The 22,381-nt window shown below is 38.1% G+C and overlaps 3 protein-coding genes across 7 annotated transcripts in view; 1 reads left to right on the top strand and 2 right to left on the bottom strand.

The window, feature by feature from the left end:
• Positions 1–15,233, bottom strand: part of TBC1D23 (TBC1 domain family member 23) — a 30,358-nt gene extending 15,125 nt beyond the window's left edge. The window contains exons 1-9 of one of the 3 annotated variants that reach the window (XM_064644279.1): positions 15,077–15,233; positions 8,664–8,775; positions 8,326–8,431; positions 6,466–6,670; positions 4,824–4,947; positions 2,581–2,705; positions 2,427–2,470; positions 1,438–1,541; positions 539–661 (exon numbers count right to left, since the gene is read on the bottom strand). In XM_064644279.1, coding sequence (XP_064500349.1) covers positions 539–661; positions 1,438–1,541; positions 2,427–2,470; positions 2,581–2,705; positions 4,824–4,947; positions 6,466–6,670; positions 8,326–8,431; positions 8,664–8,775; positions 15,077–15,114 — 981 coding nt within the window. In that variant the 5' untranslated portion in view covers positions 15,115–15,233. Of the gene's footprint in view, positions 1–538; positions 662–1,437; positions 1,542–2,426; positions 2,471–2,580; positions 2,706–4,823; positions 4,948–6,465; positions 6,671–8,325; positions 8,432–8,663; positions 8,776–9,484; positions 9,582–15,076 lie in introns of those variants that run through there. The other 2 variants (XM_064644280.1, XM_064644281.1) reach the window with 2 other exon arrangements.
• Positions 15,234–16,160: 927 nt separating this feature from the next.
• The window catches only part of CMSS1 (cms1 ribosomal small subunit homolog), a 222,489-nt gene continuing 216,268 nt past the window's right edge, over positions 16,161–22,381 (top strand). Inside the window, exon 1 of the mRNA XM_064644288.1 lies at positions 16,161–16,237. Coding sequence (XP_064500358.1) covers positions 16,198–16,237 — 40 coding nt within the window. The 5' untranslated portion in view covers positions 16,161–16,197. The remainder of the gene's footprint in view (positions 16,238–22,381) is intronic.
• FILIP1L (filamin A interacting protein 1 like) overlaps positions 17,930–22,381 on the bottom strand; it is a 187,638-nt gene continuing 183,186 nt past the window's right edge. For all 3 annotated transcript variants that reach the window (XM_064644276.1, XM_064644277.1, XM_064644278.1), the window contains 2 exons: positions 21,582–21,766; positions 17,930–20,330 (listed from right to left, as the gene is read on the bottom strand). In XM_064644276.1, the coding sequence (XP_064500346.1) occupies positions 20,240–20,330; positions 21,582–21,766 (276 nt within the window). In that variant the 3' untranslated portion in view covers positions 17,930–20,239. The remainder of the gene's footprint in view (positions 20,331–21,581; positions 21,767–22,381) is intronic.

The following is a 22,381-nucleotide window of genomic DNA, read 5'->3' on the forward strand; positions in this document are numbered from 1 at the left end:
AACAAGCTATTAATGACAACACTGGGCCCTGGAAACTGCTACAAAAAGTCAGTAGTCAATAAGAAACACTGTAATCTAACTATACTATGATCCATATATTGGTCTTCAACAATGAAAGTCAAGTCCCTGCATCTAACAATGTCTGCAACTAACTACTACCAAAATAGCATTAATCAATTTTATTTGTTCATTTAAACTTTTAATTGACAAAAGACAACATACTCAAAGGTACTGAGAAGTGGGTTTGAAATTTTTCTCTCCTGTAGGCTACATGTGGAAATTCAAATTAGTGAGATATTACTTTAAGCTTACACTCCTCAGATTCAAATCACCTGTATTAAGCTCTAGTTGCTACAGCACTAATGCACTGAAGTCAGCAGATCCTTTACAAGGGAGACAACTTCAAGACAAAACCATTTTTTTCTGAAATAGCAAATATATATTTGTGCTGTTCGCATTTAAAAATATTTGTCAGTAGTAAGTGATTCTTTTCCTTTTCTATAAAGTTGGGGTGTGAAGGTTAATTTGGTATACTGACTCCTTGTTGCTGATTTGCTTGGAGAATCTCAGACACAGAAACTGCTAGACAGAGAGCTTGGCTCAAATCTGTGTCATCATCTTTGAGGCCCAGCAAGCTGCTGCCAAAAAGACTGTGGTTGTCCTAATAAGGCAAGAAAAAAAAAAAAGTTAACTGGAGCCATTGTCTTTAGATGTGAAAGTTTAAAATAAAACTATATCCACTAAGTCACAAACATTAAACTTGACACATGCTTATCCTATCCACATAGTAATCATATTTTTGATTAACTGAAACTGAAAATCATGTCAGGGCCTGAACTTCCATTAAAAACATGCTTGTTCACCATTTTGACCACACCAACATGATGAAGTGCCTCTGGTATTTGTCTCTTGGTTGTTTGTTTTGGTTTGTCCCTCAAAAAAATCTCACATACCTGTCTACAAGGATCAGAGAAAGTACATACAAGCCAAAGGCAATGGCTATCAAATATTTAATTTCATTCAGTGAAGTCAGATATCTCGAGTAAGGAAGAGCTGCAAAAACAGTGCAGGTGATAACAGCTTTATCTCTAGTAAGCAACCCTTTCCTCTTTGCTATCACAAGTACAGCCAGGACTGTGCTGCAGTCTACTACACTGCAGTTGTGTCAATATGACTTCTTACAAGAAACTTCATGACTTCTTACAAGAAACTGGTTTGCAAAACAAGGTCATCAGTCAGGAAGTAAGAATATTGCAGGGAAGCTTCTCTCCAAGATGTTTCACTTAACCTTCTTATCTTACAAAGATCCTAACAGTAACGACCATCAGAGTAACAACATGAAAAAATTGTTTAAAAAAACTGCAATGAAACATTTAAAGTTAATGAGTGCTTAAACAGCCACCAAAAAGAAGAGAATTTCAAGATTACTGTTATTACCTTCCTGAAAGAAGCTGGAGTTTTGCTACAGTAATATTGTGCCAAAGAGAAGAGATCTTCTATATCCTCTAAATCAAGATTGGCTGGTGAAGTTTCTAAGAATTCTGAGACAGACAAACAACATAAGTGCAACACTGTTTCAGACATAGAAATGAAGCAACACACATATTTTCAAATAGTAAGAACACTTATTTTTAATAAGGCATAACGTAAGCTAGTTTATTGATTCAACATTAATATTGATCCACTCTCTAGATGGAAAGAGAAGAAATACTCCTTATCCATAGGAAACTTATGCTTTTTGCTAAAAGTTCAAACCTTCTACGCCAACTAATTTTTAACACATTCTTCTACATAATTTTAGTTTTCAGTTGTAATTCTAGGTCAACTACTTTTTTTAAAAAGGTCTGACCAAGACAGTCTTCCTGTTATATGTCCAGGGTGATACAAGAGTGTAGTTCTACAGTAAATGGTGAAGATGAAAAATTCCAAGCACTCTCATTTTTAACTACTACAATTATATTGTATTATGTATGTGAAAAAATACAAAGGCAGATGAAATATGCTCACTAGAAATGTAGGGTATTTTCTATAAAAACAGAAGAGGGTAAGACAAGAACAATGAAATAGGCTCAAATCAAGTGCATATGAAGATAATAATCCAGAAAATACAACGAGTGCAGTAGATTTAAAGAAGGATTTGAAAACTGCTGCTTTGGGCTTAGAAACACAATAATTGTTTCAAATACTTCAAACTGAAGTATAAAACTAGGTGTGGGACTACTAAGAGGAAACACAAGGAGAGAATGTTGAGGGCAAATATGATGCAGCAAAGAACAGTTAAGAAAGGAATTAATGGGTGAGGGATTAATGAGAAAAGTCACATGGAAATAAATCATTCAGTTATTCAGTAATTAAAAATAATAATAAATGGGAATTACAGTATATGGTAAATATTTCACTAGCAGTTATGTAAGAGCAGTACTTACTTATCATTTCTTCTTTATCTGATTCTTGTGCTAAGATAACGTCTCTGAAAACAGTAAAGTCACAGGCACAGATTAAGTCAGTAAAACCAAAATGAAACAAACCTGAATTAAAACAGTGTCAGCAAAGAATATTCCAAATTAACTATACACTTACTTTGCATTGACAAGGATGATCAACATTAAGAAATAAATAAAGAATGGATCTGCTTGTTGTAGATATCCATCCCATATTGCCTGAGTGACTTCAGCTGAACAGTAATATGAGAAGAGGCTTCCAAGCTAAAAAATTTGGAAAATAATGTGAGAAAAAGCAATAACCAGGAACAATCTTATCACGATAACATTTTTAACTGAGATATCTAACAAAATAAACCCAGCCAAATTATGGTAAAACATCTGTCTGCACTGTGCACTGAAGGATAGTTCTACCCTCAAACCCAATTTTTATGGAAACAGTGCATAACACTACAGATTATCTGTGAACAAAGACACCTCGTGGGAAGGCAAAGTTGGCTGTACACTGTCAGTGTTGTCAATTCAACCACAGACAACACAATCAAGCTGGAATACTGTTTAGCTCATAGACACTGCTAAATATCAATTACACCAACAAGAAATTCATAGGAGAATATATTTACTCAAATAGCATAGCAATTAGGACTTTGAAAGGATCCTGCAAACATAATTATTTTTATTTTTCACAGTAGAATTGAGCTAATTGAACATGGTTGCAACATTAGTTTAACAACATCACTTACTTAACATTACATTAAGATGCTTTGCGACTAATTAAACATTTGCAAGCAACAGGAAATTTTCATTACCATTTAAGAAACTCTTTGCCTGTTCCCATGTTCCCACTTGAAAATACATCCTCTCTGATATGCAAAAATTCAAAGAGGATAAAAGGCAGGAACTTCTTTTCATATGTGTCAGATAATATTTGCAATCACACCTAACTCAAATGCATACCAGCTGACTTCACTGGGGTCTTACAGAACTTGCTGGTGCATGCAAATTCTGTATCAACAGAGCCACAGCTTTCAAAAGCTCAGTCTCTGTTTTTAAACACTTTCATGGAATATTTCAACATTTCCTAGTATAATTTCTTAGCAAAAGATAAGATCTATTCAATTCTGACTTAGTGAACAATAAGATAATGACAGGTGACAGGTCTCTGTATGTTGCTCATATATTTCTTCATAGTAACAATATCTCTATATAGAATAAGAATTTTCACAGATGAAACAAGGAATTTTACTGTAATATCATAATATAAAATGAGGCTTAAGACTTTTTGCTGAAATTGTACACCAGAAAGCATGGCACTGAATACTGGCAGCTACACCTATCTCACTTCCCCACCACCCTTCAGAGGGAAGATTTTTCTTTTCTCCTAATTAAGCACTAAAATTTTAATAAACAACTTCAAAGAACTTTTTATTTACTAAGGAAAATTCTATTAAAAATGGAGATTGAGTAGTAAAAAAAAAAATAAAAAAGACCTGATACCTCTTTTGAAGGCTCATAACTGGCAAAAGGCAGATTCTGAGCATATCAAAATTCTTCCTGGACACATTTTTATAAGAAAATTGGAAGCAGCCTTAAAAAAAACCCCAGCAAATACAGACCTCACAGTTTAATAATTCATTTCAGTCTTCTTTGACTGAAAGTTCAGAGTTGAAAAAAAATTGACAAAGGCAATGGGTATGAAAGAACAGCCTAGAAGAGTTCATGTGTCAAAGTCTTCTTTATTAAATTACAGACTTTGCATGTGCAAGCACAGCCATCATGATTTTGTAGTAGCACTGAAACACGAAAATTCTGCTTTATGTTGTAGTCCTGCTACACAAGCTTTACAGAAAAATGATTGAGGTAAGCATCCTTACAACTACACCCAGCTTGAGGTAGTTTTGAACAGGAAATGACTAATGCTTCAAGAGCTGTAAAATATATGTGCCTAAATTGTAACAGACATAAATATATCATAAATATAGCATGGAGGTTTTAAAACAATTCGTATTTGGACTTTAAAAGACACATCAGACTGATGTATATCCATATCTACAAGCATATAGCTGCCCTCTATCAAAAGTAATATTGGGTCTTCTTACTTTTTGAGTATGTCAGCTGCTCTCATTCTCACTTATTCCAAGAAGTTCCTAACATCTGTGGCTCAATTAATATCCAGAACACCAAAAATGTGATGTTAACAAGACCTCATATCTTATGTTAAACAAGTGAAGACAAAAAGCCCACATTAAACTAAAACATGCAATTTATTTCAATATATGCAGTTCTATTTGCTTGTACTACTCTTGCACAAACTGGCAACATGTACTGAAGTTTCAACAGAAATTTATTTTTCATTATGTTTCCCTACTTTCACTTTATTACCCAGTTGAGTGCATATGAGTCTGGAGTCATCTTCTTGGTATCAAGAAAGGAGCAGAGTTCAGGCTCATGGTATTGGAGAAGGAGTCTAAATAGATGAAATGGTCTTCCCTTCATAAAACAATCCCTAAAAGGTAGCAGTGAAAATAGTCATAAACTCCTCTGTAATACTGCAGTTTTCAGACTTACAGTAGCAATTCTTTATCTCTGATTGTGTAATTTCCTGTTCATTGTTCTTTTAATTCACAGGCACTGAGCATGAAGTCAACCTGCCTCAAGAGTTAAACCAAAACAAAACCAACACTGAAAACCCCATATATTAAGAAGGCAGCAGAAAGAATGAAATACTGCCAACACTTGACAGATCATACAATACAGAAGTATTTAAACCAGATTTAAATATCAAAACAAGACAAGCATGGTACCAACGTTGTTAACAGAATAATAGAATTTTAGAATAATTCTAATTTAAAAATATAAGTAATTCAATATTTTGTTAGATTAAATTCCCAATAAATCTTTCATTACAGTTAGAAAAATATGAGTAAAAAGTATATGATTTAAAAATCAAAACCAGCAAGAAGTTAAAACCATCACTTTCATCAAATACTAATCATGGTCCAGCAGTCAAACGTCAAACGAAGACCAAACTGACCCAAGCAGAGGTTTGCAGGTCTCCTATAAGTTACCTTTCTATGTCTTTCAAATTCTCCCATTGAAGAGAAAAGGTCAGAGGAGACAGTTTATACCTCATTGAAACACCACCTAGATTTCTACAGAGAAACTCAAGCAGCAGATAGTCTGCAAGCCCCTGAGTTAGGTGACCATAACGCCACTGCCACCGCACAGAGCCCAGAGCCCAACAGCATCTCAGACGAGAACTGGACACAAGCTGAGTCAAGTGACAGGACTGGTAAATGCCTCCTGCCACAACACCAAACGTGCACTTCTCATACTATGGCACACATCCATCAGCTGGGCTGGAGTCTCCTCTCCAGGGAACCAGACTAAGATCTTTAATTACAGACTATCCATACATTTATTTCACAAGGCCTTAATCAGAAGACACTACAGCCTTGTTGGAGTGTCATGGTGTTATTCCAACAGAAATAAAAACTTGTTTTAAGGAGATCACCTACATAAAAGCATGAAACCCTCCCACTTAATATTTTTTATTACAAATAAAAATATCTAGCAACTTAAAATAGTCATGTCAGTCACAACTCAGCAGATTATAGGGAAAATGTCAACTACTTCTAAAGAGGTTTTGAGACTTAATTAGTGCTTACGAATTAATGGTTATGGAGATAGAAGTATTTTAGATACCAAAAATGGGAAAAACACTTTCCCATAACATATGTGAACTAGTTCATAAATAAGTATTTCTGATATTGCATTATATGGCAGTTGTTCATTAAAAGGCACCTCGAGCCTACGTCAGTCACGTGCTAATTCTTTACATCTTAAACCAATTCAACCACCTCCTGGATTTCAGGCCAACAGGTACCAGAAGATGGTTCAGTTTATTAACACATGATGGCATCTGACCACTTTGCTACTTTAACCAAACCCAACGTGCACATCCTTTCAGAAACTACTCCTGGTGCCAATGAAAATAGCACAGTGGCAAAAGAAAGAGTCTTACCTTGGGATGAATTTATTCATGATAGCATAAAAACAGTTGTACAAATCACTGCGGGGCAAATGAAGGTGCACCAGAGGTTTGAGGAGGTGTATCCAGCCGAGGCAGGAACTGTATTTAACATTGCGGGATTTACAGTAAAATGTAATAACAGACTCAATATCCAAAATTAATACTGACTTCTCCTCTTCTGGCACCGACAGCTGGTCTGAAAGAGGTACAGAAATATAAACTGTATTGATGGCTTTTTGAAGAAAGTGAACGAGATTATTTCATAGCACAATTGCACCAATAAGGACTGCTCAGGGGAAAATGGTAACAAAAACAGACAAACAAAAGACTGGCAGTTTGGATTAAATGCTTACAGAAAGGTATTCAAAAAGGTATCAAAATACAAGTGATTTTATAACCCCAGTAGGATAAGGCATTTAAGTATCATTCAAATACCACAACAACAGGATGAAAGAAGTTTGGGTTTTCCAGGATCTATATGAAACAAAGATGTAGATTCTTTTAATGCATAGAATTCCCCTCTTCTATTCCTATTTTATGTGCTCAGCACACAACTTATGCTCAACTCTACAACAAATTCATTTGAATTTCAACACAGATCAACCCACAATGCACACCTTTAATTCCTCAAAAGTCGACTGATATGCAGATTTATCCAAATCAGAAGTCTGAGATCAGCTAGGCTTACAGACTTATAAATCACATTTTTTTATGTCCAGGATGGAGGAAAGAGATACCTACACACTACATTAATACAGTGGCATTAAATTTCCAGCAAACATCCTTCTTCCTCAGTTACAAGAAGCCTGTGAATCTCATTACTCTTAATGATATTTTTTATTACAGAAGTCTTTAATAGTTTCTCATCAAAGCCAGTCAATATTTGGGAATTCCTTTCCTCTACCCCTCAGGAAAATAATGAGTACTAATTGGGAAGTTTTGCCATCACCCTGAAAAGATCCTGTGATTAAACAACACAGTGGAAATTCCACTCTCATTCCTTTCTTTACAGGACAGAGAGAGAAGGAAAATAAGCCCTGCTAGATTCTAGAGCTATAAAGTGTGGAACTGCAGCATCTCCGTTCTCTGCCTTAACTTTCAACCATGCAAGAACAAATAAAAGTATGACAGGTTATACAACAGAAGATTCTTTTATGGATGTCATTAAGAAGTATCCTAATTTATGATGAGTTGGCACTGACTGCATCAACTGATCACTGATATTAATGCTGTTTCATGGTGTCAGGGATTTGGCCATTTTTGTGACGAGCTGCCAAACATATGCTGTGGCAGCTCCTTACAGACACACTGGAGTATTATTGCCTGTGTCCTGGCAGCATCTTGCTTTCACAAACACAACCTTTCATTTTCTCTGGAAACACTATTAAAAAATATTTTTCTGTAAAATAGCCTTTGAACTCCGAAATGTGTAATAAATTTCTTCCCTTAAATGTTATATGCATTTTGGTGCTACACCAGTTTTTCAGATTAAGAACCAGTCACTACACAATTAAAAACTTGAAGGACACTATACAAAGAATGTGTGCTTTAAAAACTGGAGCTTGGAAAGCAATGACGATTTTTTCAACTCATGAAGGTTTCTGACCATGCAAACTATCAAGCTAATAGTTTAAACTTCCATGATGTCACCCATGCCAAGGTCAGAGTACAGGTAAGATTCTACTGTTCTCTTACAATTTCTTACTGATTTTTTTCTGCTGTCTCACCTTCCTCCTCAAAGCTTCCTGAATGTAAACATCATTCAGGTTATTTAATTCAAACAACAAAGTCCTAAGACAACTGAGAATGCAGAAACTTTCACACAGGTGATCTAAATGTACTTGAACTTACCAATTAGCTCTTGGCAATCCTTATGAATTATAGTCTGTTCAGGTAGGTCTAAGGAGCCATCCCAGGATGCGAGGCTGTCTCCCTTTCCTACAACATTAAGTGCAATCTGAAAACAAAAACAGAAAGCCCTCTAAACATTTTAGTGTCTTTTTGTAGTTACCCAATGACTGAACTCAGTAATTTAACTAAATAGAACTATTCTAAAACTGAATCAACATACATGCATATTAAAATTCCAGCAGTACATCTCTGCAGAGATGACTGGTAATTAACTCGCTTGGCTCAAATGAAATACAACATCAAGTATTTCCTGCTTCTTAATTTAAGCTCATATTCACCTTCCAGACTTTGGCCCTCAGATCAGCAGGTAATTGCCTTCCTTGAATGATGTTTCTCACAGTTTCAAGATCACAGCCTCCTTCTTCTAGAGCGTCTGCAAGATCCTTTATCCTAAAATAATGACACGTAATGTTAAAAATCAATTACACAATTTTTTTCAATGTTTATTATTAAATAGATTTAGACTGAAGGCTACTGTCAGGCAAATCCCACACATAGGTAAAGACATAAGACAACTTGGCAATTACTAAAAATAAATACTTGCAAAGTGTTATTTATTCCTTTATTTTTAAGGCTGCTTGTTCAACTTCTAATTCCATTCAATTTACATACAAGAAGAAAAAGTCTGCTTTTTTGTTTTCTCTAAGTGACAAATGTTGCAAGATGTATCAGAGAAACGCAAATTTAGTTGCAGTTTACAACTTTCAGCAACTTTCCATTTCAGCATATTTTCACGCACGCACAAAGCAAACATTACACCTACATTAGATGGTGGAGTTATTTTTAAATAAAGTATTAGATGACCTAGAAAACAGAACACTTGTTTCAAAGGTTTAGAACAGCCAGTTTTTAACCTCATCTTTCCCTGAAATGGGAGAGGAGCTTTTAGTCAAACTCAGATTTATTTAACAATCAAGTTCCAGCATTCTAAGTGTGGACATACGCACAAGACTGAACTAAAACAGATAAAAATATTAATAATAGTGTAGAGAGTAGCAAAATACACAAGACAGTCGAAGAGTAATGACAGTTGCCATAGTAAGACAACAAAAGTTCACAAGCATTACAGATAAGAAGGTATGCATTCAGAAATTATTACTTTACAATCTCTCTGATAGCTTCTGCAGACTGTTTCAATGTTTCCATGCTGTCAATAATGAGAGAACCACATCTGATGATTTCAGGAATTTCAATATCATGTAGCACAGCAGTGGCAAAACACCAGGTTCACTGGAAAAACAGCAATGGCAGTGATACATAGGTCCCATAGGCAAAACTTCTCCCTTTCTACATCCTCTTAACTCTTCTAGCTCTGACATATGCCTTAGGAAAGGCTTTCCTTCATATACCTGACAACTTAAACACACAGCCAGGAGGTTTACAGCCAGAGAAAAACATAAAACACAACTTTATCCAGGACAGATATTCAAGTGCAAAGATGCATTCCTTGTGAATAACACATCTATTTATACACACATGGAGTAACAGATGTTAAAGTGTTATCAGTGTAATTCTCAGTTACTCCACCTTACGTACTATGTAGTCAATTCAAATACCCACAGAAAAAGAATGTCAGCTGTTGAACTCTCAGCTACTTCTTTAATTTGCATTTATCCACAACTGACTCCTTGATATAAAGGTTCACAAGTTTGGTCCTCTGAAAACTTAAAACGCATACTTCTGACTTTCTAAATATCACCCTTTTGGATAAACAGATTAAAATCTCAAACCTGTAAGAAGGTATGCAGACACTTAGCAATAAACAACAAGCTAGACTTACTCATAGACTTCCCGAAGTATTTACAAGTTTGAAGAGTAAACATTTTCCTTGCACTGTATCACCCAGCTTCTTTGGGAGTATTTTTTGGTAGCACTTTAAATCACATTTCAAATATACACTGGGGTACAACTAACTGTCTGCTTCCTTCGAGTAATTTTGCAACTTTGGATGAAAGAAAGCACAGTTTACAAAGAGACTGACTTGCCTTATTTTCTCACATTTTTAGTATTTAAAAAAAAAATAAAATCCCAAAGCACTCTTGTAGGACTACAGGTTGCATGGGCTGATGATCCCCTTCCCGAGACAGAGATGGAGAGGGAGGGGAATATCCAAGTACACTTGCACTTCCATCACCTATCCTGTTGTCCAATTGTATATGTAATGACTAACACTAGAAAAGTTAAACTAATGAATCAGTTAACCCCAAATAAAAAAATCAAGTATTTCTAGGACATTTACACAAAGAGACATCCTAGCCCTCAGCAGAAGTTCATGAACTCTATAATGATCTAACTTTAACAGAAGTTACACATCGGCTCTTAGACATATTGCACATTTCTGTGAACACTAGATACGACAGACTGGAGAGCAACAGGCCATGAATTACAGCACACAAAATACAACTAGTTGCTGCAAATACTGTCCAAGTATTAAACAGGTATGCATGTGGAAATGAATGCAACAGATGCATGCAAATTCCACTTCAGCTAGAAAGGTCTTAAACTGCAATACTTAAACTTGGTTTCTATGTCACCCAAGGAAAACACTTAAAAGCACATCTACACTAATTATAAAATCACCCAGCAAAGAATGTTTCACAGACCCACAAGTCCTAATTCTACCAGTTACTAGTAGCCAATATTCATAGCTTAGAAAGCTGTGCATGTGTTAATATCAACTTCAACATGTTATCTGCAAATGTGTGCTTCTGCTGCTTGATAATATATTACCATTTGCAAAAACTTCTTCCAAGTACTGTCACCCCCACTTTGTACACCATAAGGATGACAGGCAAATGCTAGTTTTACTACTTCACCTTAAAAAACATGTCCATCTGCCACAAGAAGAGATGTGATGCATTATCAACATGGAGTTAAATGAAAAAACAGCAGGGGAAAAAAAATGCATTGTTCTATTGTGACTCAATTAGCTACTCTTTTCCTCCATCAACTCCCAAGATTGCTCACAGCCTGGAAGTAAGGAATTTTCAAAGACTGAGGAAATTCTTTTTTAATTAATATTTTCTTCAGACTAACTTGCAAAGTACTAAGTATGAAAGTGATTTCGGTGCTTTAACACATGTCCACCGGCTGTGGTTTACCTTATTTCAGTCAGTGTTGTTCTATAAATACTCCAGTAAACTGCTTGCAATCTGGATCCTTGTCTTTCCTGAGTGAGGATCAGCTAGGAAGTCTTCTATTCACATGGACAATTATTAAACTTACTTTAAAAAGAATGCAGCACTTCTCCTTATTGGCAAATTCCCCCAGATCTGAACATCTGTACTTTCTGCTCTACCATGGCTTCACTGCCTGTTTCTAGATGCTATTCAAAATCTTGGTTAGATGTGTAGAATTCTGGCCTATTCCAAGCCATGGCCTGAAAGGTTAATTCCCACATGACACACTGTTCTAAATGTCACAATGCACAATGCTCCTATTAGTATATCTGGAGCAAATTTCCATACTTGCAGAAGGATCTCTGAAATTCCTGTCAGTCTGGTGACATATTACAATCAATAGCTAACTACGTTCACAGATAGTAACGGGGCTTTTTTTAACTAAAACACTTAAGATGGGAGAGAAAGCTGAAGGCATGGAAAATTGATCAACTGCTGGGAATTCAGATTAACCCACTTCTTGGGTTTTTTTAGGTACTATTTATATTGTGACTGAGGTTCTCGGCAATGCTTATAAAAACTAATAGAGGGATTAAAAATGTGGGGATGTGAACATCGGGGAAAAGATAATAGGAAGTGACCAATAAACTACATGTAGTATTAAGAATGCTACGATCAGTTTTATGCTTTTAAAAATCTGTTCACTCTGGTTTCTACTTTTAATTTACGATTTTCCTGACTACTGGGAAAAAGCTTCAGCAAAAGCTATATTACTCTGAAATTAATGAGTGCTTGTTCTCTATTGAAAGTAAACAAACAAAAATCAATCCCTCACATTTACTTCAAAATATCCATTGTATTCAGAACACCCTCGAATCTTCTTTTTTTTCCCCAACGGAATTTTGGAGTAAAACAATTCCCTGACATTTTTACTTCTATTTTTTTCCTCAAGTATGTCAGTTTTCTGCTTGACTGGAAAGGAATTTTTTTGTTTGTGTGCTTTCAGAAGAAATATCATGGCTTCAAGCACTAATAAGCCAGATTCTGAGCATGGAAAAGGTATATGTGAACCAGATTTGTCATCCTGTTGTCTTAAACAGTTGGAGTGTATTTTTGGACCTGTAAAATGGATTATTCCAATGCAAAGTTGAATGCACAGGAACAATTCCATCTGTGGCTACAGTCATATTTAATTAGTTCAGGTCTTAACTATCAAAGTATAGATCTTACAATAAAAAATTACTACTTCATCAAGCTCCCCGAAGCTTGAGCATTAATCATTAGGAAAAAAGTTGTTTTTGTTCATTTTTAAATCAAAACTTTTGATAAACTTCCTTTATATATTGAAATAAAACCTGACAATTTCATCTTTCAAAGTCTGTCATGGTGGCGATGTTGTTTGGGTTTTTTTTAATTGTATTGTACAGTGGCAAATTGCCCTCGTTTTTGTTGAACAAAACACCAAGCACTCAGTACAGATTTTGAGGGCTTTAAATCATAATTAGTTTCTTACATTTTTCCCCCTTCTGCCTTCCAAATCACTTATATCAGCACTGCATGTCAAGTTAACACAGGAAAAACATAAAGGGCATTTTGTGTTAGTAAGCACATCCAGATTCTACACACTAAAGGTGCTGTCACAGTCTCTGAACACAAAATTATATCTGCCTTTTAATCACTCCTAAGGAAGTGAAGAGGATATGGAATCAGCACTGTCAGTTTTTCTCCCAGCAGAGCTCAAACACACACAAGTACCGTTTTGTTTTTGTTTTTTTAACTTGAAATCCTATATACTTCAAAATACAATAAAGTAGTAATTTACATCAAATAGCTCTTTCACAAGATACACATTCTACTTAGAAAAACAACAACTGTTCACAGCACTAAGATATGAAGACAACACAACAGTTTAAATCAATAAATGAAAAAGAAAATATTTCACTGAAACTTGTTTTAAAAAAAACATAACAAAACCAAAAAGCTGTGTGAAGTTTCTAAATGGGGATTACAACTTTATATTATTCACAGCATACAGCTCTAGTAACAAGATGTATTCTCAAATATTAATGTAGCATTTAAGCATAAACCTCTTGAATTGTTCCCATAAACACTTAAAAAATCTAACAAATGCCTTCAAGTTTGTCTTTTCTGGTAGTACCAGCATATCAAATTTATCATAGTTTTGAGGCTGGCAGTGAGAATATCAGCAATGTAGGCTGTGCCTCGAAATATGTCTGGAGACCACACACGTCCTTATCCTCATTGTTGTGATCTGGGACACAGCAATATTCTTTCAACATTAGTAATGAAAGAGGTTTGAAGTATTTCTTTCAGAGATATTTCAACATGGTTCTTATTCAATGTCAAGGGTTATATTTCAAAGTGTCAAGACTGCACTGTCAATGAGTCCGTCATCAGCTTTGTAATTACGTGATTAAACAGTCAAGTCTGTACTTAGAAATAATGCTTATGCAACACAGTACTTTATAGAGCTTCTTTAGTTCTGATTCTATAACTAGAAAAAAAAACTAAAAAACTACTCCAACTGATTTTCAATTTCTAGTAAATGACAGTAAGTTGTTTTATCCAAGAGCTGTACTTGTAGAACCAAGCTAGACAAAGAACAGATTCCAGCTACACCTGCATGTGTCTTCTGGCTCCTCTACAGTAAGATAACTACACACAAAGAAGGCTAAGCATAGTTTGCAAGACACTTGGAATCCGCCACATCAAATAAAACCTAAAAGCGAAAACATCAGATTTGAAGTGATCATAAAAAGCAGGTCTGTAAAGTAATTGTTTGAGAAGCGTGTGCGCGAAAAGGACAAAGAACAGCTGTGGCACAGAGCCACAGAGAGAAATCACAGGCAATGCAGAAGCACAAAGACAAAAACAAGTGAAGATGCCATGAATGGAGATGCTGGGTGCAGTAAGAATAGCTTCAGTGTTTAAACACAATGTTTGTTTAAGCCTCAGCAATCTCAAGTGAATACGCATACAACAAATACTAAAATCGCATCATGTTACCATCAAAATGATCCTATACACGCTCCAGAAATAGTCTCTATTCTTGTCCTAGAGGTTCAATGTAAAATCCATTATAAGTAATAGCTGCACTAAATGAGGGTGGCGAGCAAAATCATTCAGAAAACAAGGCAGGGACCTACAGTTGTCACCTGTGCTTGAGAGCAGGCACGCAGCGAAAGGGGAAGCTGAACTGAACAAAGCAACTCCACTCCAGGCAGACTCCTGGAGCAGTTCCTAGAGCTTATTAAAGCTGTCATTTTAAACCGGAGCGACCGCTTCGCCCCGGGCTGGGCACGGCCCAAGGCCCTTGTTCAGTGTCTCTCCCGTGTGTGGACGGGGCCCTTCCTCTCCCGGGACCCCGGAGCCGGCCGGCGGCGTCTGCTCGGGGCTCCCACCGCGACCCCCTCACACACCGAGAGCGGCGGGTCCCGAGGGGGAAGCGGCGGCGGGAGGGGACGATTTCAGCCCCTCTCCCCTCCTGCCCCTCGGCCCCGCCGCGGAGAAGAGAGGAGCGGGAGAGAGGCACCGACACCCCCGTAACTCACCAGCTGCTCGGCGGCGGCGTCTCTTCCCCTTCCGCCATCGCTGTTGACGTGCCCCGCCGCCCGGCCGTAAAGCGCGCTCGGGAGGAGTTTTCCTCTCCCGACGCCACTCCTTCCCGAGCCTGTCCCCTTCCCAGCTGCTGTCCCCGCCTCCCCCGTCCTGCCGGGAAGCGAGGGCGCGGGCCGTACGGCGCGGAAGCCTGGCACGGGAGGGGGGCGGTGCGGCGGGAGGGGACGGGCCGGGGCGAGCCTCTCAGCGCCCGAGGCAGGAACATCTGAGCGCTTTCGGTTTTCACAAAGCTCTGCCGTACGTAGGTTTGATTATTAAGCGCCTTCCCCCACAGTCTGTGATGTGCCCCAGGCTGTACTCGGGGCGAAATCCACGAGATTTACACAGAGAACCCTGTTCGCCGGGGCTAAAAACCACCTGGTAGCGCCCATGAGGAACCCCGGGCAGGACAACGCTAACGCTCTGCCGCGCACGTTCCTTACCCACCTGCACCCTCAAAGGGGAAAACCAATCAGTGTTTCTCGATGGAAGTTCAGAAGGACCATTGGAGCGGTTTATACACGGAGTAACAGTGCCGCCTTATGATAAATTCCAGTCCTTACACTCCTGTTTCACTTCCACGGCTTGACTCGGGATGTGCTCCAGTAGGTAACGCCCAGACTTTAAGCGGGACGGCTCCTGTGGGAAAAGACACAGCCTCGCTTAACCTGCAGGCTCCGGCTCCCAAAGAGCCGAGAGCATCCGTTCCCGGGTAACACGCAACCTCTTCACGTAAAACATCTCAATCGAGAAAGTAGGTATTTTACGGTATAGAGCCGGGTTGAGGCAATCACACGGGCGCTGTGAGGGAGCGGGTAACACTTTTTTTACTCCTTTCCTCTTTTTCTCGCCTCGTCTGCATTATTCACTTTAAAAAAAAAAAAAAAAGACAAAACCCAAAAGAAAGAAAGAAACAAACCAAAGCCCTCACATCTTAAACGCCCACGTTTATTTTAGAGAACAGTCCGTAAGGCTCGCCCAAGGAACCTCTCTCCCCGAGCCCCGCCGCCCCCCGCCCCCGGCGCGGCCCCGCGGCCAGTGCGCAGGCGCGGCGGCGCGCGGCGGCGGTGGCGGCATGGGGGACACGCTGGAGGAGCCGTGGTGGGACATTCCAGGTATTCCCCTCCTGGAGCTCGCTCCTCACCATGGCCTTGGAGCAAGTTTTACTGAGATCCAGCCCCCCATCTCCTCTCCGGCCCCCCTTCCTTTTCGTTTTGCGTTTGTTTTTTTTTTCCTTTCTATTTCCCCCCTCCCTCCAGCCCCCCGCCTTTCCCTTCTCCGCTTTTAATTTACTTCTGCAAGTTTTCCACTCTCACTCGCTGTTTCTCCCGTGTCTGCTTTCCCCTGCTTGCTACCGATGGCGGGTTTGCTTGTAGAGCAAAATCTCGGCGGCTGGTTGATGTCTAATCTCTGGCCCCTCAGACCTGGGATAGGCGATGGATAGGCAAAGGAAAATATAAGTACTTAGGTAGCAACAGGAACCCACTCAACAAAAATGCATTTAAGCGACGTTTAAAAAGTGGGGCCAGGTGAAGGGAAAAAACCTCTTGCTTTGAATTCACAGCTGTCCCCCTAAACCGTATTTTCTTCCAAACCGAGTTTACCTGATGAAAGACTTTTGCATAATGTGTTTTCCTTGTGGGTCCCTTCCAACTCAGAGTATTCTGTGTTCATTGCCGTCACACGTGAACTTACTTACAGACCTTGGAAACAGTTAATCCATAGTAGAGCATTTGGAGGGGAAAATACCTGTGGTGCTTGAAAAGCATCACCCATGTGCTCTTTGGTGTGTGTCATGTGCCATGTGTTGCTGTAAAAGAGCAGGAGTTAAACAGCTTTTCTCCAGCCCTTGCTCTTTGGAGTATGGTACTCTGGCTGATTTGTCTCTTTGTTCTGATGCCTATAATATCTGTTTCCTGTACTTCTCTTTTTTCAATGTGTCTTGCAACCACAGGCTGTAAAGTGCTTTATCTGTAATGTTGAGATTTAGTATGGAAATTTAGGTAGATCTAGGCAGCAAAAATGACTTTAGGCTTTATAGTGCCCTATTTGATTGATTATTTTTTAAATTTATTTTTAATACAATATTGGTAAAAATTGGGAGTTGTTGGGAGTTATCTGCATCTCTGGGAAGACTCCAGATCTTTGAATTTTTGATAATTGTTGCTTATTTTCTGTGAAAAGGAACTTGGAGAACAGTTAGAGAGGAAACAATATAAAAATTGTACGTATGTAATAAAGATGGGTCATGAGCCCTAATAAGGCTTCTGGGCATTCCATTTTTATTTTTAGTCTGATGTAGGTTCCTTAAGCAGTTCCAGTTCCCATGGTAAATGCTCTTCATTAGGAATGTTTCTTAAGAGTCTACCTACCAGCACATTCTCCCAACCACAGGTTTCATTTGGGGTAGGTGATCAGCAGATTATTATAATGTTGGCAGCTTTCTTCTAGAAGCTGGATACAGAGCAGGACTTTGATGATAAAATTTTGACATAATGGATAAATCATCTGACTTTGGGGCGAGACTGTGAATGACAGCTCTTCCAGTTGTGTAAAACTCCTTGGGATTTTTGCAATTGCATTTTTGAGCTCCTAAAATAATTCAGGTGGAAAATAACTTCTGGAGGTGTCTAATCCAGCTCTATATACCTTACTCCAAGAACATGCTTTGAATGTGTGACAAATAATGATGACAGGTGAGAGTTGTGCAAACCATATACTCTGCTGTCCATAGCCCACCTTGTAAACTCGTTGGCAGGTTCTTTTTATGGAGCCTGTTGTTGGATTAAGTTGAGACAAGCCATCAGTAAAGTAAGAACATCTGTTACTTTTATTTTGTGTAGCTATTTTTCACGTAAAACATCAGAGGTTAATTTGTACTGTATCTTATGGATACTGTAAAATGCATTAAAATCATTTGGCATGAAAGAGGAAATCAGGGGTTACAATATACAATGTAAGCAGCAATACAAGAGAATTAGTGAGCACCTTTTACAGACTTGATTAGTTTTATCTCTGTGAAACATCAAGTTTCATTAAAAAAAAAATTTACTATTTGACTTCATTTTTTGACCTGTTCTAAAATAGCATCTCTGCCCCAACAGTAGATGCAGAGAATTTGAAATGTAATTTTTAAACACTGATCTTTTGCCAAATCCTTTATGATTAACCCTAGAATAAATTCTGACCAACAGAACATTCTTCCTAATAACTCAGCCCTCAAAAGTGTCTTAGATTTTAGCAACCTGTAGTTAGAAACTTGTAGTTAGAAAAGGCTACTTTTAAGACGAGTATGAACATCTTTCATACACTTCAGTTAAAGAGTATGAAAACACAATATACATATAAATGTATATCCTAGTATATGGATATATAAATAATTCTAAATTTGCTTTTGGCCACATCATTGGAAATCATTATTTTAGAATCCATATTAAAGGTTAAAAGTAGTTACTCTCACTTTGAGACATGAAAGTTTACCCTACTGCAGGTGGTTTATAGATGTAAAAAAACCCCCACAAGACCCAAGAAAAAAACCCTGAAGGGATTACCCATCTGTTTACCTTATCACATGACACAAACTAAAGAGTCTTGCCCAATAACTTCTTCATCCAACCTTTAACTTTGAGAGGAGAAGTGTGGAGAGAGTGGTTAGGGATTATTCTCTACTTAGCAGTGTTTTTTAGTGTTACACATGCCCCATCTCATGCAACTGTAGGATTTCCTTACCTCCCTTTTTCCAGATCGTGTCACAACTCTGTCCAGTCTTTAGTAGGATTTTTATATTGCATTCAGAGTTATAAGGGAGAGGATAGGGAATAATGAGGAGTTTGTTTTGTACTGGTGAAGGACACCAAGTTTTTCCTCTTCTCTCCATGAACAGAAAGAGCACTTCTCACAGCACTATAAATGTCTGTGTCTTGCCTGTAGCCAGCATGACACATCTCCCAAGCAGTTTGAGGGAGAGGGATGTACCTCTATTTGTCAGAAATTCTTCCAGTTTCCTCCTTTTGTGTTACCACTCCTTCTCTTTCATTCTCTATGCTTTCTTTATCGCCCTTAATCCCGTAGAAGTGTAGTATCCCTGTTTGTCAGTTTGAGATCCTTAAGTAAGAGTCTATGTGGGCTGTGTTCCTCACAGGTAGAAATGAACCATGTCATCACAAGAGAGGAGCAAAAGTCAGAAACTCTTGTATGGCAGCAGTACAGATAGGTGAGAAATATAATATGGGGCCATGGAAGATGATTTGGCAGTGTTCTGTGGGCTCCAAAGCAAAGGATGCTGTTGTGGGAATTGATTTCTTTTGCCAGAGGTTCTCTTTTCTTTCTGTAGACTGGCTATAAAGGATGCCAGGCAGCATCAATTTGTAATGTGTGATTTGCAGCTACTGAGAAGCAGACTGTTCCTTGTAGTGCATTCAGTGGGAGTGCTGGTGCTTGACTGGAGCTGAGATCTGTTGGTGCACCTGTATATGGAGAGGTTTGCATCTTTTTTTTTTTCTGGCTCATCAATGAGTTGCTGTCCCTTATGATTGAATTTGGTCATGTATTTGAAGATCTCTCTGGTAAGCATGCCAAGTTGACAGCTGCTGTTTGAATTCTGTGTTTCTTCACATTTATATACACTCAATTTTGCAAGTTGCAGAATATTTAGTGGTGTGCTTCTGTGAGCTGTATTTGGATCTGGACATACATGACATGGAGTCTTGAACTTGACAGCTGCAGATTTAATGAATAAAATTGGAAGCCTTTTCTTTTTATTATGAAAAAGTAATTTTTTGATGTCTCCATTTTGACACAGGTGTGTCTTGTGTAACACAAGCTGAAATAATTTTTCAGTAGAGTGATCTTTCTAAACTTTTCCTTTTCTTAAGTACTTCTAGAGAACTTGTGAAGCTGTTGAGGGAAGCATAGGTTTCTTACACGTCTGCAAAAATGGTCACACAGCAGTGCTAATGTGTTGTACTGTCTCAGTGGTTAAGTTAAACTTCTAGATTTGAAATAAAAGGGCAAAATCAGGTAACTGAGTGCATCAAAATCTTTCCTTGCTTCAGGAAAAGGACTGCAGTTCTGGCTATGGAATTGTGATCACCACCAGCTTTTGCTTTACGTAGGAATTAGGATTTGGCAGTTCTTAAAGAAACACCTATGTGTAAGGAGTTTCCCCAGGAATTATCTGTTGAGCCATTTAGACTGTTGGAATGCACTCTGTTAGGGAAGAAGAATGAGGGAGACATTAATATCAGAGAAATAAATGAATTTTTATATTCTAAACCAGCAACTCATGTTAGTTGGTATTACACAATTCCTGTGGAGACATTCCTTACAATAATAGTATTCTGTTAGTTTTAACTTTCTGTTGAACAGTGAGAAATTTTCTTGTCAGAGCAGCAATTTCTACGTTTCTGAAAATTGAAAACAATGGGCATGGAGTCTCTCCTAAAGTTGGTTTTTTTTTGAGTGCATTGACTGAAAGGAAACTTTGAGAGAACTTTAAGTCTTTTAAAAGCAAAAAGGCAGATTCTCTCATGGATGAACCAGAACTGATTGTGCAAAGAGTTTTTAAATAAACTCCTTCACTAGGAACGCAGTTACGTATTTTACTTGAATGTGAGCAGTTGAAAGGAAGGTCAGGATTGTGAAGGAACACAAGAGCAAAATTGCACTTCTGTGTAAGTCACAACTTTCTGTTAAGCGTGATACTAATTTTGATCAGCTCCAAAATACTGTTTAAGTGAGCCGAAATCTGATTACTGCAGTCCAGATGGTGAAAGTTTATATAGTTAATGCAAACAATATCCATCTTGAGTCTTGCATCTGCTTCCCTAATATAACATCTGCATGAATTCAAGTGGAGATAATCACGCTAGTTAAATCATTAACGAGAGAATTGTTGATCTTCAAATCATGCTTTTAAAGTGATGCTTGGCACAACAAGGAGCTCTGCATTTCTCTAAGTTCAGTGTGTTATATGAGAGCAGATTTCTCCATCCCTCTCTTCATTCTGTCTTTACTACCGAACACAAGATATCCATACTGAAACACTTCTTGACTAGACCAGCTTTGAAAACAAAACAACACCTCCTGCAACCCCTCTTGAAGTGATTGACCACATTTTTATAAATCTACTGAGCCAAACTTACTATTTTTATTTATGGAACTTGTCAAAATGGAATTTATAGTAGAAACTTATTTGTTTCTCCTGTGCTTCTGTACTGTGAGTGCCAAAATCTGGAATTGCACCAGAAAGAAGGGGGCATAGCTTGGTCTCTGCAGACATGCAGTTAGTTACCTTTGGCTCCTAAGAATTTGACTGTCTCCTGATGTCCTGTGATTGGTGGCCATAGATATGCTGACCATGTGGATAGTTCCAGATTTTTCCCCAGTGGAAACAACCGCTATTGAGATTCAGGTTGCTTAAATCTATTTTAATGTCATAGATCATAGAAAATCATTTACCTTTTCCCTCCACTTTGAAGGCAGGTTTTAGACACAGTCCTTATAATGTGTATCTTTCCAGCAGTGCTGGCTTGGAGTGGTCTGTTGAGGTGCCCGGCAGGAATTTTGGCAGGTGCTTTGGTTGTGCTGGTAGGCTTTGGTTTGGGGATCCGAGTTGGAGCTGACCGACGGAAGGCGTTGGTGATCTTGAAATAAACCGAGAAAACAAGGAATGCATTAGCTTGTTAATGTCTTTTCCACTTTGTAAATCTGAATGCATTGCTCTTAGAACTGTTTGTCTGAACTTCCTTGATCTTGTTGGTGATGAGAGTGAAGCTTTGTATTTAACTTACCTACTTGATTGCTGAATATCAAAGAATCTGAATGGATTGAAATCCAGACTATAAATAAGAAGGGTTTCCTGGCAGTTCTCTGACTAGAGCATCAGCCCCAGGAGCTGAGTGAGTGTGTGACACCTCTGCGTGAATAATCAGAGAACTTCCACATGCAGAAGCAAGTCTTGATTAAGTCCTGAGTAGCAGACAATACCTAGCTCATACTGTTGAATGAGAGATCATTCTTTGACAGTGACCAGTGTACACAAAATTAATGTATTTGTAAGAGAACTCTCCCTCCAGAATCCATCATAGTCATATTTAATTGCAAAGAGATAAATATACAAGAAAAAAAAAGTTAATATGTGTGCTTAAAAGGGGTGAAGAACTGTCAAGGCAAGAAGCTTGTTTAAAAGGTACCATTATCTGAAACTAGGATTAAACACACACTACTCATAGAAAAGCTTTTTGTACCATAAGCCTTCT

This window comes from Pseudopipra pipra, chromosome 2 (genome assembly GCF_036250125.1).
Source record: "Pseudopipra pipra isolate bDixPip1 chromosome 2, bDixPip1.hap1, whole genome shotgun sequence".
NCBI lineage: Eukaryota > Metazoa > Chordata > Aves > Passeriformes > Pipridae > Pseudopipra > Pseudopipra pipra.